Below are 16,120 nucleotides of genomic sequence, written 5' to 3' on the forward strand. Positions count from 1 at the left end.
CAGTTCGAAATACACACCTTTATATCTGTTACATAAAGGCAAACATTATAGGGTTTTTGCGAAATTAAAACTTAAGGACTTTGCCGCACTTTCCGTACCTTCCATTGCCAGTGCCTTAATTTCGTTCTTTCAAAAGTATTTTTGAGTCCAGCCCTAGAAGGGAGAACAAATGTCTATGGCTTTTTGAACGAACAAATCTATAATCTAAAGGGTGGGAGATGAAAAACTAAGCTGAAAGAGAAGAGATAGCTGGAAGATTCTCCGCTATCCATTATCAAATCCTCGCGAGAATAAGGCCCAAGGAATTCTGGGATAGAAGAAAAAAAGAATGACTAGCGCAACTTCAATTCCATATTTTTACTCTTCGTCTTTTTCGAAAAGATGAAAACCCGGAAACGTTGTTGAAAAAATTGGTCTGGATTGTAATATAATGTTTCATTCTCAAAAATGGGGCGACTTTTATTCATTCTTTTAGAAACAATAAGTCTTAAAGTGGGGAACTAACGTTAACCCTAACTCTTACCAGTTAACGTTTCTCTATCACTAAGCCTCGGGTACTCGTTGGTTTTATAATGTTGAACGTTAAGCCTAGATATTGAACTACTTCGACTGAAATGAAGACAAATGCTAAGCTATTTCTGCTTCGGGGAGGAGCTAGGGCTAGAAGGGTGGACAGCGGATTTTATAGCAGGGATTTTGAAAAGCGTAGGAACTACTTTAACTCAAACAAATGAGATTCCATACGGATTTTTATGTAATTTTTTATTTTAAGTTTCTTAAGCCTCGGCCAATAGATATTTCTTAGGCATTGGATTTTGAAGAATGCTAATGGATTTTACTACTTCAGTTTATTAATCGTGTCTATGCATACTGATAGCGAGGGCTATTTTCGCGAAAATTTATTGGAATTCCAATACATACAGATAAAGCTCGGGTATTTTAATGAACTTCTTCATTAAAATTCGCCTAGATTGGAAAAATCTAGCGAGTACCTACTACTTAAGTAAAGATGAAGCCCTTTTTTTATTTAACAATATCCCTTTCCCAATTATTTTAATATGACAGAAAAATTACGCAATATTAATATTTAGCACGCTTCATTAAAGTATTTCAACATTCCCTAAGATAATTATGGTTTTAATTGCTCAAATTCGCAATTTTTGAGGGAAGCAAACTTTATAGGGGCAAACGACTTAATGTATTTCCTACGAGCCCCTGTAAAAAGGCGTACCCGCAATACTCCGGTGTACTCGTTTTTAAAATTATTACTTTTAAAGCCGCGCTTTTGTCAGTAAAATTAAGTAAATTAATTTAATTATATAGATATATTAATAATCATTGATACTAAAAAGTAATATTTGTAATTTCCGATGTTAAAAGAACAAAAACATTTCTCGTAGAAGTTAAGTTCATAATCTCATTATCCGTAATCAGTACGACTTTATCTTCTATTCCATTGTCCCCTGAAGCCAACAACGTAGATTAGGCTTAGGTGGTTCGGCTCTTTCTGAATTCTGATTCTGAAAAGATTGCCGTTGAAGGGCCGCTTATAACGGTAAAAAAAAGAGTTAATCCAAAACTTGCTTAGCACTGCCCTACATACCATCGTGTCTATAATGAAGTAATCAAACAAAATTAGAGAGAAAGTCCTAAGGCTATTATTAGTACATCATCTACATCCCAATCTCTTGGCCCCAAAAATGTGGCCCCAAGAAAACTTTTTAGAGATCCCCATTGTTTGATTTGGTCCCTTAATTTCCGGTATAGTCTTTTGGGAAGAAAAAGAAAGAGGCAAGCTTCCCAAAGGCAGCGGCCGCGCTGCGGAAAAATGAAAATGAATAATTTTTATGGCCAGGGCATCCTTCGTGGAGATGGGGCCAATCTTGCCTTTGTATAGTAGTGTACGCTGTTAGAAATACAGTCTGCTTAGGAACCAGATAAGATATATAACACCGCCTTCTTTCTTTATGGATCAATATTTTTGGATTCGAAGGCTGCGTTTCTCCCTCATTTATTAGCCAGGAAATAAATTGGTTTGCATCCCATAACCATAACCGTAACCGCGCGCCTTGTACCCCATTTAGATTACGTGTTTTTCGTTAGGCTTAGTGAAGACATTTCTCCAGATTATATTTTAAGGGCTGTTTAGTACGGTATTAGGCTTAACTTTAGGCCTAACTCGCCCCTAATGGTTACGTTTAAGATAAGATTGAATGGGCAAAATGAAAATGTTAAGAACAAGTTCCTAATGAGGTGAGTTGTTGACTTTTTTTAACTGTTTTCCTCTAAAGTTTGTTTTCAGAGATTAACCTACGATTTTTGTAGAGGTTTAGCTTTTAGTGATTTCCGCGCGTTTAGTTGTAATAAATTAATTAGTCATTAGGGAATAACAAAACCTGGTTTATTGAACAGAAGGCGGTTTGTTTTCTCAGCTATCCAATTTTTGTTTCAACCCTGCTGACTTCAGCTGACGGTGTTAAAATATCTAGTTAATGAAGATGAATGATCCCCTGTTGCCACTTTTATAAAATCAATCAAGTAGTTTTTTTAGCAACCAACCACCGGATTTTGTCTAACCATCCAAACCCTTGGACTAATTCTTGTTTTATTGCTTAGCTATTTAACTTTTCTGCTTATATTTTTTATCCGACCGAAAGTTTTAGAACTAAAGTTATTTAAAAACTCACACCACAAAAGTTGGGAATTAATTTTTGAAGGACTTGGTGTAGTTAACTTTAAAGTTTGACCATAATACAATATTCTTCAGATTTTCACCATCTGTTGCTACTCAAGCGAGAGCTTTAATCATTTAAAGATTCAGGCACGTTTCTCGGGACTTCTTTCTAAGAAAATTATTCTTTACGCTTCATTTATTTAAAATGATAGAAAGCACGGAGATATCTTAAAATAACTCTTGAAACCCTTCATAATTGCGTTTCAATTTATCCTTTGAAGGTAAATAATATTCGTGAACCTTCATAGTGAACGGAGTTCAACAATTTCAATTATTTGTATAATACTTAATTCCTTAAAAACATTTTCCTTTCAATTTAATACGTAACTGATTTCCTAGAAATCCTCTTCGTATTCACTAATTTCAATTTAGATTGTGAAAGAATAGTTAATCATGATTTGATACTAAACCTTGTAAGAAAGGTTTATCTTTGAATTGAAATACCATCCAAGCAAGAAACGTTACATTTTTAAAAATAATCCACTGCGCTATATAGTGAACTCTGTAATAAATTTCATAACATGAACTTTTGTTTCCTAAAGAATATATAGGCCTACTATAATTAATACTATAGTACTTACTTAATCCCTTGAAAAAGCTTTTCTGCTGTCAATTTCTTAGGTCGCTCGCTTTTCTGTTAAGCGAGTATTTTTAAAAGCTTTCTTCAAAAGACTTTTCTGAGAAATTCGGAAAGATTCCGTAGGGATGAGGGGATAGCTTACCCACTCTTTTACACGAGCTCCCAAGAGAGAATTATAAGACTTCATTTTGCGCCACACTCCTTTTTTACACGAGGGGAATTACTGTTGAAACGTGTTGGCAGAAGCAGTTTCAATTTCGCTCTCGTGTCAGTTAGCCCTTGTAACTTTCTAAGCCTTTCTCAATTTTTTTTTTGCTCGCGGAAAAAGTCAGCGTTTTATCGCTTCACAATGAAAATAAAGTTGTTTCCCGACTATTACCTCTCTATATTTTTGGTCCTATAAGTGTCAGGAGTGGGCTTAGGATCTTACGTTGTTCACTCGCTTCAATGCACTCTAAAAGTAACGAGAAAAATTACGATTACGTAATATAGCTACGTGTGTTAACGTTGTTTTGAAAATAATATGAAAAATCAGAGAGATTTTGAAGAAATTCAAGATAATAAACCGAATATAGTTGCAGCATTTTATCTGCCATAAATTAAGGGGGATGTTCTTTGGACGAACGATTTTGAGTCGAAAATGTAACTTCTATCTCCATTTTGTTTGTCACAAGGGACACTGTTTTCCAGTTAAGATTAGAGTATTTTACGGAGGATCCCTTAAATTTAAATAAGAAACTGAAACACAATTATTTCTAATTTATTTAAGGGGTCATCCCTAAAACACTTTGCAATTCTAACTTGAAAATAGTGACCCGGACGGAAAAATGGAGATAGACGTTATACATTTTCGACTCAAAATCTCTCGAAGAACATCCCACTTAATTTATTATGGCCGATTTTTCATAAACACCCTGTATAGATAAGCGCATTTCCAGAGAAAATGATTGTATCCAATTTATCTCAAATCAAAGCCAAACAATTGCGTAAGGTAAAGTTGTAGCATAAGTACCATAATTACCCCTATTATGGTACTTATGGTTGTATGACCGAGCTGGGAGTGAAAGAGGCTCGAGATTACCCACGAGTTGCGTCACGCGGCCCACGCCACAGAAGTTTGCTTTAAAGCCAGAATTGTGCCATCTCTATCTACCAAACAGGAGAGCTGGGTTCTGGTAGGGGAATTTTTCTTAACCAAACATATTTTCTCGTATCCAATTTCTGTAAACACACCAAAAGCCACCCCTATCTCCGTTCCTAACACCTGTCAAATTGGACGCAGTCTTTGCAATAATTCTTTGAAACTTAATTAAAGGTTTAAAGATTAACAATTTCCCCAATTAAAACCACTAATGAGTTTCGAGGTATCTTTCCCGCACGGATTTTCTTTAAAATTTGTTGGATTTGATTGGAAATTCCCTCGGAGAGGATTATACCTTTTGTTTCTCTTTAATATTTCGTGAACTGTTAGGTTTCTAAAATTGTCTTCTTCAAAATTTCAATCTCCTAGTTAATACCCAAAAGATGCTTCACATTTTAACAGCTTTCTTGAAATATGAAACCTAAAATTTTAAATTTCCCAATCCCAAACTATTGTTATCTTTCTTAATGAGTTCATAATTACAAAAGATATATTTGAAAAGGAAATGTTCTTCGCAACAATGGTACAGTTCGACCAACGCTTACTGGTCGAGTTCGGTCAGGGTATTAGACAATGAATTTAGGCTTAGAGATGGCCAAGGGGAGTTCGGTCAGGTATGCTTTCGGGATTTCGACTATAAAAGGGCTTAAGTTGGAAGCGATTTTAAACATAAGTCATCTAGACGAATGTCTCTTTTAAATTTTAAATCTTTTGGAGCGTGTTTTTCCACTGGGACGTAGACCTACTTACATTTTTTTTTTTTTACTTTTCCTTCGCGTCAAAACTTCGTTTGGTGTAAGCCTAAGGAAATTGAGAATAAGATAGGTTACCGTTAGCCTGCCATGTCTTTTTAGGAGCCGAAATTCCTAAGGAATAAGGAAAACTGTGGTACTAAAAAGAGGTTGAAAATAATTGGACGGGAAAGGTCTGATTTCTGTCAATTAACTTATCATAAGAAGGAAATAGCGAAATAAACGATGAAAGGGAATTACGCCAAGTAGGATATCCGAAGTAATAGAAACATGATCAAAGCGAGAATTTGTATACAGCAAATGGATTCACTAGACACACCGAAATTAAGGCGAATATTACATTATTTATGCTAGCATACAGGAAGTTCCTGATAAGTCTGTCATTAAATTAATGTGTACGTTCTTTGGGTCAAGATTAGTGGAAAATAACACACCCTGTATTGAAATAACCATACTTTACCGAAGTTTAAATATTTAATGAATTTGCCTTTAAGAATAAAATTTTTTAAACCACCTCGGAATTTGTACGATTTGCATATTCGGAATATTTGGGATGTTAATAATGAAAATATTTATTGAAGCGAATATAATTTCAGATTCAGAAATACCTTCCCGAAATTATCTGGATGGGAAAAATCGAGCTGGTAAGAGCTATCAATATGACTCCGCGGTGAAATGGGTAGGCTGGCCTAGCTTTTGACGTACCGTGCCCTAAACCCTTTCCTTTGGCGGGACCGGAGAGAAGTAAATGTTTAAGATAATAAGTCGATAAGGACTTTTAATGGAAGTCGGAGAGTTAGGATGGAAGCGAACGGAGCGTGCTAATCATTTTAGCGTAGCTAATACTTGGCCCCAGCCGCGAATTACCAGTTCTTTCCTCCTATTTCTGACAAGGAACATTAATATTTCGTACTGGAAATGAGTAAGTCTTAACAATTTAATAATAAAGACAGCCGCTGCCATAGGGGAAATTACTAGATTAGCGCTAATCGTCTTTTATGTCTTTTGCACTAAAGAAAATTATCCTAAGCTCATATTGCAGAAATACCAAGAACTACCACTATAAGATTTAACCAAGAAGTGATATCTAGTTTATTAGGGAGGAGGTATAAATTCGCCACATTTCCAGCTTTATCTCCAGTCCAAACGTAGGTCCGGAGTTAATCCCCGCCTCTAAATTACAACCAGCATCTCATTGGTTCTTGAAAACGAACGTCAACGCGACGCGAATAAATAAAATTACGTATTTTCTGACTGAGGAGAGGCGAAATAGCCCGGCCTCCTTTTACGTCCCCCCCTTGTATTTTGAAAGGGGGACTGGGACTATGGCGCGCGAATACTTAGGCATCTTATACCTTCTCCCTAATAAACTAGATATCACTTCTTGATTTAACCTATACACGTTCCTTTATTTTACAGCCTCTCGTTTCTCAATATATAAATGTGGATTATTTAAATATTAAATTAAGTTATTCCTTTTAGAGTAGATTTTCATTAGACCTAAATAAACAGTGTACGTGAAAGGGAAAGTTTTAGAGCGGGGAACCTTTTAAGATTTGCAAAAGGCGCGGTAGAACTTCGAAACTTCGAATAAATATTTTATTTTTCATCCAATTAGCGTTGCAGGAATGAAGTTTTCTTTACAGTCCAGCTATATAAGCTTAGCTTATCCTAACTATGCAAATTTTAGCCACATCGGATTGAATTTACGATGGTAGTATTCGTTTGACTTGTTATGTAATGACGTAGAACATAGGGATGACGCGGAACATAGGGATTAATTACTTGAACTATGGTTAGTTTTCTCCGTGGGCTGGGACACGCACTGGGAACAGTGTAGTAAAACCATGAATCTGTATAACTATTGATATACAGCCCTATCATATGCCCCTTCTATCATGTCGATTTGGTTTGGGTGTTACCCTCCTAGCTTTGACACGTTTTGCGTAGCTCTAATAGCCAATCACAAGACAAGAGGAAGTGACGTTTCGAATTCAAACACCCCCGTACTCCCCCTCCCTTCTCCCGCTCCTAACACTAGTAGACACTGACTGTTTTCTCCTTTCGCTAAGCCCCGCCCAAACCTTATCAAGAGGTTAGACAGCGAAACGCAGCTGTATATTCATAATTCATGGTAAAACGAATCACCCCCTCGTTCATCTTGTTATACATATATTTTTTTATTCCAAGAAAATGGAGAACTCGGGGTAGCTATAGAGGGGATTTTCTTATTTTTACTTCAGAATGCCCCGACTTAAAAAAGCTAAAGAATCTTTTTGCGAAAACCCTTTTCTACAAATTGGATTTTGCTCTTCCGATTTTTACAGAAACTTCTTCAATATCCTTTTGGGTCTTTTTGCCTCTTCCCTTAACCTCTCCTTCAGTAGCTTCGTCTCTTATAGATTTAGAGAATTGCTAAGTGCTCGGTGGAGACGTTATGTGAAAACACTCAGCGAAAACATTTCGACACTTCATTATTGACTTAATTAACTCATAATAAATTAAATTATAATTTCATTAGTCCCACAGTAACCCTAGCAATCCTGGACCTCAAGTCGTTTCATAAAAAAAGGAGGGTTTTTTTATAGGAATGACCCGAGAGTTTAGCTTGGAAGTTGGAACTACTCTTTCTTACTTCGGACTTCAGGTAAAGTGGTTCAATATGTGGCATTTTTCTTTTTTTATTTATTTTAAATCGAGTTAAGCTTAGTGGCACTTAGGAAGCTCCTAATTTTTTGATTAAATAATAACGAGTATCATCGAGTTTGGATGAAATGAGAGTTTCGAGTCAAATTTTGGTAGGCGTGTCTCAGATTTTATACCATACCATCCTTACGTTATAAAGAGGTGCGTTATTGTGGAATAATAACTAGTCCAATAAAAATAATACACCCTTTCGACGGGAAAAGGGGGTAGGCAACCTTTAGTATCGGGAGATACAAAGGGGGTTGCTCCAGTCCCGTGTTTGCGCACTCTCAGATCCAAAACGCCTACAGCGCAGGCGCTAAAAAGCGAGATGGAAGGCAGAGTTTTATCCCCGCGCCTTTCCCTCCTAGTCTCGTCTAAAGGGTGTATTATTTCAAGGCAGCTGATACATTGCCATCCGTCTCTGCGTACTTTCCTGATACAAAATGACTACAGCGCAGGCGTCAAAAGGCGAGATGGAAGGCTGCATTTTACCCCCCCCCCCGGTGTCTTTCCCTCTTAATTACATCGAAATGGTCTATAGTATAGACTTCTACTTCGAACTACCTCATGACGTCACCCCCTCTTATCTCTTACCTCGTTTTTTGCAACCATATTGGAAGTCGTCAGTTCAGGCCATACAATTTAGACCTTACCAATATTGACGTCACGTCCCCGTAGCTCCTCCCCTCTCAGTACCACTCTATTATGCCACATTTCCATTGATGCTTTACAAGGAGTAGTTATATTGGAGTGAGAATACAATACTAAGTACCCTGGCCTCCTGGTGTAAAATGCATCAATCCTCCTAGTCCTGAAACTATGTATAGTATAAAACGCCAAACAACAACTGAAACATCTATAAGCTTTATTCATTCAATTTTTTTTTACAAAGAAACCCCGTAAACATTAACAAAGGAATAAATAATTTTACTATCATTTAATTAGTAACTTAAACAAACAATCAATTAACAATTCATAAATGACTAGGTTTTAATAGAAAACCATTTGAGCCTTAGGAACAGAATATGTCACTAACAAAAATAATTAGAATACTAAAAAATGTTTTTTAATGTTAATGTAACATTTAAAAAACTTAATAATTATTCATTTTAGCAGAAGAATGTGATCATATTTCACATTAGATTTATTTATATCAAGAAGTGATATCTAGTTTATTAGGGAGAAGGTATAAGATGCCAAAGTATTCGCGCGCCATAGTCCCAGTCCCCCTTTCAAAATACAAGGGGGGACGTAAAAGGAGGAGACCGGGCTATTTCGCTGCCTCTCCTCAGTCGGAAAATACAACTGTAATTTTCGTCATTCGCGTCGCGCTGACGTGAGTTTTCAAGAACCAATGAGATGATTGCGGGTTGTAATTTAGAGGCGGCGGGGATTAACTCCGGACCTACGTCTTTTGGACTGGAGATAAAGCTAGATTATAAATGTGGAGGCGAATTTATACTTGCTTCCTAATAAACTAGATATCGCTTCTTGTTTATATATTATAGTATATTATATTAAATTTTTAATTTAATTTAACACTTAAGTAGAAGCTAGAGTCAAAATTTTTTAATTAGAGTTAAAATTTGGATTAGTACGTTTAATCCGGAAGATAGTTTAGTCATCCGTTTTTGAGTCTCCATTTTTTTTACATTTCATTGTCATCAGACTCTATTTCCGATTCTGAAGGCCCCCTAATAGCTTGATACCTAAAATTAAATTAATTCAAAGTTAAATTAAATTTAAATTTACTTTAATTACAATTTAATTTCACATTTCTCACCATTGATTAGTCAAATCAGTCATTTGAGTTTTACAATCTTTCACTTCTTGTTGCGTGAAACGCCTCGTGAAAAATGGGATAAAATATTTCATATCCAAATAAACAAAACTTTTTCTGTTAGATTTTATGAAATTAACGTCATATTCTTCTTCGGTTAATTCCGATAAAAGTTCAGCGTCAATAGCTTGACCCTTTAATTAATATTAAAGTTAATTAAAACCTTAATTATTAAGTTTTAAATAATAAAAATATATACCATTTCTTTAGTTTTACTGAGAGTTATCTCTTTACGTTGACCTTTTCTTCTCTTACTTCTTTTTTTATCAGCTTTTAAAAACTATTAATAATAATTTTAAAAGTATCTTAAGTTAGATAATTAATATAATTATCCTTAACTAACTTTCATTAGAGGCATAGTTGATCCACCAAGAAGCAGGATAGTAAACAGAACGATAATTAAAGTAGTGGTAACCAAAACATGACGTTTTTCATCTTCAAATTCAAGATGAAGCGCTAATCCATAAGCCACAGCGCCTCTTAAACCTTTAAGATCCCTTAATCATTAATTATTTAATCAATTTAGGCCTATATTTAGTTTTAATTGAAATTACCACTAAACCACATGATAAACATCATTTTATGAGTAATTTTATGTTCCCGAAAATAATTCATTAGGATTGCCAATGGAAAAATGTTCGCGGCTCTTCCAATTAGACAAAGAACGATACTCCAAATAATTAACGAAGGTTGAATAATTAGACGAAAACTAAATATGGCTAATCCCAAATAAGCAAATACGCAGGTTTCTATAAAGAATAGTAATTAAGTTTAGTTACTTTTTTATTAAACAGGGTTCATACAACTTTTGGAAAACAAATTTCCCTGAGATTTCCAGGTTTTTCCCCATATACTTCCCTGAGCTTTCCAGGTTTTTCCCCCATATACTTCCCTGAGATTTCCAGGTTTTTCCCCATATACTTCCCTGAGATTTCCAGGTTTTTCCCCATATACTTCCCTGAGCTTTCCAGGTTTTTCCCGTATATGGAGTATCCAATGGAGCAAATGTTAACGAAGGAGTAGGGGTAAATAGGACTATTACATAATCAAAGGACATCCCCGTATCTCTAATAGAAGCAGAGTTATGAGCCTCCAAAGTATAGTGTAATGTTAATCCTATGGAGGGTATGTTTATGAACATTTTGCTTAATAACTCGGCCCCTGTTTGTCGTAGCCCTAAGTTTTTAGTATGGTTGCATGGGGGATAAATTGGACTATAACATACTCAAAGGACATCCCCGTATCTCTAATATAACCAGAGTTATGAGCCTCCAAAGTATAGTGTAATGTTAATCCTATGGAGGGAATATTCACGAACATTTTGCTTAATTACTCGGCCCCTGTTTGTCGTAGCCGTACGTTTTTAGTATGGTTAGATGGGGGATAAAGAGGACTATAACGTACTCAAAGGACATCCCCTTATCTCTAGTAGAACCAGAGTTACGAGCCTCCAAAGTATAGTGTAACGTTAATCCTATGGAGGGTATGTTTATGAACATTTTGCTTAATTACTTGGCCCCTGTTTGTCGTAGCCCTAAGTTTTTAGTATGGTTGGAAAGAGGAGAAATAGGACTATAACATACTCAAAGGACATCCCCGTATCTCTAGTAGAACCAGAGTTATGAGCCTCCAAAGTTTAGTGTAATGTTAATCCTATGGAGGGTATGTTCACGAACATTTTGCTTAATTCCTCGGCCCCTGTTTGACGCAAATTTCCCTGATTTCCCTGAATTTTATTAAAAATTCAAAATTTCCCTGAATTTTCCCTGAGGTTTTTGACTTTTTGTCAACTATTTATTTCCCTGATTTTTCCCTGTTTTCCAGGTTTGTATGAACCCTGTTAAAGATTTATTATACTATACCAGCAATGAAAGCTAAGGTTCGTAAAGTTTGTTGCATCGTTATCTGAGTAACTGGGGAAAGATTAAAATGAGTGTAATGTGACATCACAACACCATTGAATAAGATAGCCATAATTCCTGTATAAAAATTATATGGTTTAATTAAAGTTAATAGCGTTTAATTAACTTAAATTACCAGATAAGTGTAAACCTTCAGCTAAACCATAGGGAGCGTAAGAAAATACCAACATCATCCCAAACTCTAGGGACCTAATTAATTAAGATAATTTAACTTATGTTTAATAAGTTAACTAAGTGTTTTTCTAATAGTAATTATTCATACGGATTTTTTCTCAAATCAACGTATTTCAACATCAAAGCGGCTACAAGCGCAAAAGAAACTCCGATTCCAGCTGATGCAAAAAACATCATGAAAAAACGACTCATGGCATGAAGTACAGCGGCTCCTGTACTCATGGCTGTCATTTCAGGTTTTGCTGATTCCAAAGCGGTTCTATTGATAATTAACCATTTTTAATTGCCAAAGATTTAATTTAAACTAGAGGGGAAATTGGTTTCACAAACTTACGTAGCTAAAACAATAGACACCGCATCGTTAAGTATGCTTTCACCAAAAACCAACATGTTTAATACTGGGTCAATATCTAAAGCGTGAAAAATGGCTAAAGTAGCTACAGGATCTACAGCTGATATCAGAGATCCAAAGGCAAAACTTTCAGTGAAGTTTAGCCGATACGCAACATCCGCTAGTCCCAAAAGATAAACACCCCCACCAACGACTAAAGCCGAGATTGCGGTACCAATAATTGCAAATATTAATATTGAACCAATGTTTTGAAAGAAATTTCCCTATGGATTTCAGAAAGTTAAATTTAGTTTATTTTTTTTTTTTTTTTCAAAATTGTATTTTTTTTTAAACCAACTTTATGTAAGTTATATCCAGATTCATAAATAATTGGAGGTAATAAAACTAGGAAGAATGTAGTTGGATTAAAAGCTTCTTCTTTCTAGAATGCAAAATGTTATAGTGAGTTTTTATTTTTATTTTTTAATTTGAATAGAGTCAGGGTTGCCACGGGTCAGGGAGAACCTGGAAAACCTGGAAAAGTCAGGGAATTTGAAAATGGGCTGCAAAGGTCAGGGAAAAGTCAGGGAATTTGAAAATGGGCCGAAAAGGTCAGGGAAAAGTCAGGGAATTTGAAAATGGGAAAAAAAGGTCAGGGAAAAGTCAGGGAATTTGAAAATGGGCCAAAAAGGTCAGGGAAAAGTCAGGGAATTTGAAAATGGGCTGAAAAGGTCAGGGAAAAGTCAGGGAATTTGAAAATGGGCCAAAAAGGTCAGGGAAAAGTCAGGGAATTTGAAAATGGGCCGAAAAGGTCAGGAAAAAAAAACTGGGAATTTGAAAATGGGCCGAAAAGTCAGGGAATTTGAGCAAACTCAAGGAATTTTATTTTAGTGGGAAAAATTTCTGTGGAAAGAGTAATGAAAGTTTCTCCTGATCCTCTCTCAACACAGAAAACTCAAGAGCAATCCTTAAAAATGTCTAGAATTGTTTCTATAAAGTAAATGCCTTCAAAAAAATCTCTCGGGCTGTTATTTATAGTTAAAATGTTTCTTATTAATTTTGGTGAAACAAATACTTTGGAAAACTTAATATAGAGAGTTTATTTAATTATAAGCACTTAAAACGTGCCATAAACATTTACACTTTCGGCCTAAAAGGTCAGGGAAAACCTGGAAAAGTCAGGGAATTTGGTTCTGAAAATTCCGTGGCAACCCTGATTCTGAGTTAATTAACACCGAAACATACTTCCCAATTTCCCAAATTGTTGTTTGAAATCAACTTTAAAACTAAACCAATCAAAGCTCCTAAGAAAACTACAGCGACACTTTCAGGTAGGTAATGAAAGTTGGCTTGAATTAAGAAGTGAATCAACATAATGCATAGAGCTAAGGAAGTAATTTATTTTAATATTAAATTCCCTAAGTTTTAATTGGTTGTTTTAGGGGATCTTTCCTATTTTAGAGGCCGCCCTCGATAGTGGGATTTTTTTTAGTAGGATAGTAGTAAAAATAGTAGTATTTTTCCTAGAACCGAAAAGCTAAACCGATGAGGGAGAAAATACTATGGATAACTAAATTCTGAATAAAACGCTTTCATATGGTTTTACTCTATATATAATTTATGATTATTATTAGTGATTAATGCTATATTTATAGCAAGGTTCCGTCTTGAGGGAGCGAAATCCCCTGTCGCTAAGGCAGTTCTTACATGCAGAACTATACCCGTTTAAGTGAGGGTAGTTCTCGCATGCAGTGTAAAACTGCATACAGAGTCGGCCATTTGATCGACTTAAACGCGGTATGAAACTGCATTTAAAAGTCAGTCGTATGACCAATTAAAAACTTCTGGAAAAGACAGAAAGTTTTCAATTTGTATAATGTATGGGGTATTAAATCGGTTTTGGAGGCCATAATATTCAAGCAGTAGATACAGACGTTTTTGTGAAATATAATAATCGCTTTTCATTAAGAGGTTTTCGAGCACCAGAACCGCATTTAATATAATCTTCTCTGCCGTATTTCCAAAAATAAAATCCATTTGAACCCTAAATGCGCTCAAAATAGATAGACTGGCCTCTCAAGTAGGCCACTACTGACGCCTAGTTGAGCGGCCAGTGTAATAGTCCATGGTTCCATTTTGCTTGTTTATTCTCTACTGGCCTCTCAAGTAGGCTACTACTGACGCCTAGTTGAGCGGCCAGTGTAATAGTCCATGGTTCCATTTTGCTTGTTTATTCTCTACTGGCCTCTCAAGTAGGCCACTAATGACGCCTAGTTGAGCGGCCAGTGAAATAGTCCATGGTTCCATTTTCTTTGTTTATTCTCTACTGGCCTCTCAAGTAGGCCACTACAGACGCCTAATTGAGAGGCCAGTGTAATAGTCCATGGTTCCATTTTCTTTGTTTATTCTCTACTGGCCTCTCAAGTAGGCCACTACAGACGCCTAATTGAGAGGCCAGTGTAATAGTCCAGTGGCGCCGCTAGAAACTTTTGGGGGGTAAGCGGTATTTTGTGTATGGGCCCCCTACCCAGCCGTGATCCATGCGTGGTGAAAACGGAAGTAAATCTAAGGTGCACCGCGGTGCCTGAGCGCTGCTTTCTCGCGCACAGTTGACGTAGAGGATGACAGAGATAGGGCGAGGAGGTCAATCCCCTCTGCGCAAAGGATGTGCGTCCTAAAACTAAACGTACCGAAAATTGTTTTTACGACCCCTCTATTTTCCCATTTTTCGGCGGATTTTATAAAGCGCGTTTCCATCTCCCTCTTTCTCTCCTCTTCGTATTTACTATTTCGAAATAAGAAGTAACAGTAGAGAGTTTAAGTTGCAATACGTGTAAGGTTCTACAGTGCATTGGACAAATGCACCGTAGAAGCCTAAAAGTAGTGCAGCATAAACTCTGTAATAATAATCCTCGAGTCAGCGCCGTCCCGTTGACGATCCTTATCAGTACACAAAAAAGTAACACAATAGAGCTGGTCGAAGTGAAAAGTGCTCGGTTTAGCTACCTCTTTCGCTTCCAATAAATTCCTACCAGAAGGAGGTTTCGATCAAGTGAAAGTATTTTCGCCTCTCACTTCTAGGCTCGGTAGGACTAAAGGTCCCCATCCCCAAAGCGCATTCTTTACTAACCTAACCTGATCCCATTATGATAGCGATAAAAGCCGGCCAAACCTGTAATAGCCACCGCGGTATTCCACCTGCGACTCCAGGACTAAATTTTGAATATTTTCAGTAAAATCGTATTGTTGTAAATGAGGCCCTTCCTCCAAAATTAGGCCCCCTTCAAAATTTGAAGTAAGCAGTCGCTTACCGCGATTACCTCTGGCGGCGCCACTGTAATAGTCCATGGTTCCATTTTGCTTGTTAATTCTCTACTGGCCTCTCAAGTAGGCCACTACTGACGCCTAGTTGAGCGGCCAGTGTAATTGTCCATGGTTCCATTTTGCTTGTTTATTCTCTACTTGCCTCTCAAGTAGGCCACTACTGACGCCTAGTTGAGCGGCCAGTGAAATAGTCCATGGTTCCATTTTCTTTGTTTATTCTCTACTGGCCTCTCAAGTAGGCCACTACAGACGCCTAATTGAGAGGCCAGTGTAATAGTCCATGGTTCCATTTTCTTTGTTTATTCTCTACTGGCCTCTCAAGTAGGCCACTACAGACGCCTAATTGAGAGGCCAGTGTAATAGTCCATGGTTCCATTTTGCTTGTTAATTCTCTACTGGCCTCTCAAGTAGGCCACTACAGACGCCTATTTGAGAGGCCAGTGTAATAGTCCATGGTTCCATTTAGCTTGTTAATTCTCTACTGGCCTCTCAAGTAGGCCACTACAGACGCCTAATTGAGAGGCCAGTGTAATAGTCCATGGTTCCATTTTGCTTGATTATTCTCTACTGGCCTCTCAAGTTGCCCACTACTGACGCGAAGATGAGCGGCCCGACACCTAACCCAACCTAACCT

General features: G+C 36.7%; 2 protein-coding genes across 6 annotated transcripts in view; one reads left to right on the forward strand and one right to left on the reverse strand.

The window, feature by feature from the left end:
- LOC149651679 (carcinine transporter-like) overlaps positions 1 to 6,299 on the forward strand; it is a 36,267-nt gene extending 29,968 nt beyond the window's left edge. The window contains exon 12 of one of the 4 annotated variants that reach the window (XR_016371300.1): positions 5,804 to 6,299. The gene's annotated coding sequence lies outside the window, so the exon portion shown is untranslated. Of the gene's footprint in view, positions 1 to 5,309; positions 5,719 to 5,803 lie in introns of those variants that run through there. The other 3 variants (XR_016371302.1, XR_016371298.1, XR_016371299.1) reach the window with 3 other exon arrangements.
- Positions 1 to 16,120, reverse strand: part of Nhe1 (Na[+]/H[+] hydrogen exchanger 1) — a 115,251-nt gene that overhangs the window by 97,130 nt on the left and 2,001 nt on the right. The window contains exons 3-13 of one of the 2 annotated variants that reach the window (XR_016371303.1): positions 13,408 to 13,547; positions 12,521 to 12,604; positions 12,166 to 12,446; positions 11,920 to 12,090; positions 11,773 to 11,846; positions 11,598 to 11,714; positions 10,290 to 10,484; positions 10,079 to 10,221; positions 9,935 to 10,015; positions 9,679 to 9,869; positions 9,301 to 9,604 (exon numbers count right to left, since the gene is read on the reverse strand). Coding sequence is in view for 1 of the 2 variants with exons in the window: in XM_089848696.1 (XP_089704822.1) it covers positions 9,544 to 9,604; positions 9,679 to 9,869; positions 9,935 to 10,015; positions 10,079 to 10,221; positions 10,290 to 10,484; positions 11,598 to 11,714; positions 11,773 to 11,846; positions 11,920 to 12,090; positions 12,166 to 12,446; positions 12,521 to 12,604; positions 13,408 to 13,547 (1,538 nt within the window). In the remaining variant the exon portion in view is untranslated. Of the gene's footprint in view, positions 1 to 8,743; positions 9,605 to 9,678; positions 9,870 to 9,934; positions 10,016 to 10,078; positions 10,222 to 10,289; positions 10,485 to 11,597; positions 11,715 to 11,772; positions 11,847 to 11,919; positions 12,091 to 12,165; positions 12,447 to 12,520; positions 12,605 to 13,407; positions 13,548 to 16,120 lie in introns of those variants that run through there. The other variant, XM_089848696.1, reaches the window with a different exon arrangement.

The sequence above is a fragment of the Phalangium opilio genome, unplaced genomic scaffold (genome assembly GCF_054372755.1).
Source record: "Phalangium opilio isolate 3A_F unplaced genomic scaffold, DU_Popi_V2 ptg000082l_1, whole genome shotgun sequence".
NCBI lineage: Eukaryota > Metazoa > Arthropoda > Arachnida > Opiliones > Phalangiidae > Phalangium > Phalangium opilio.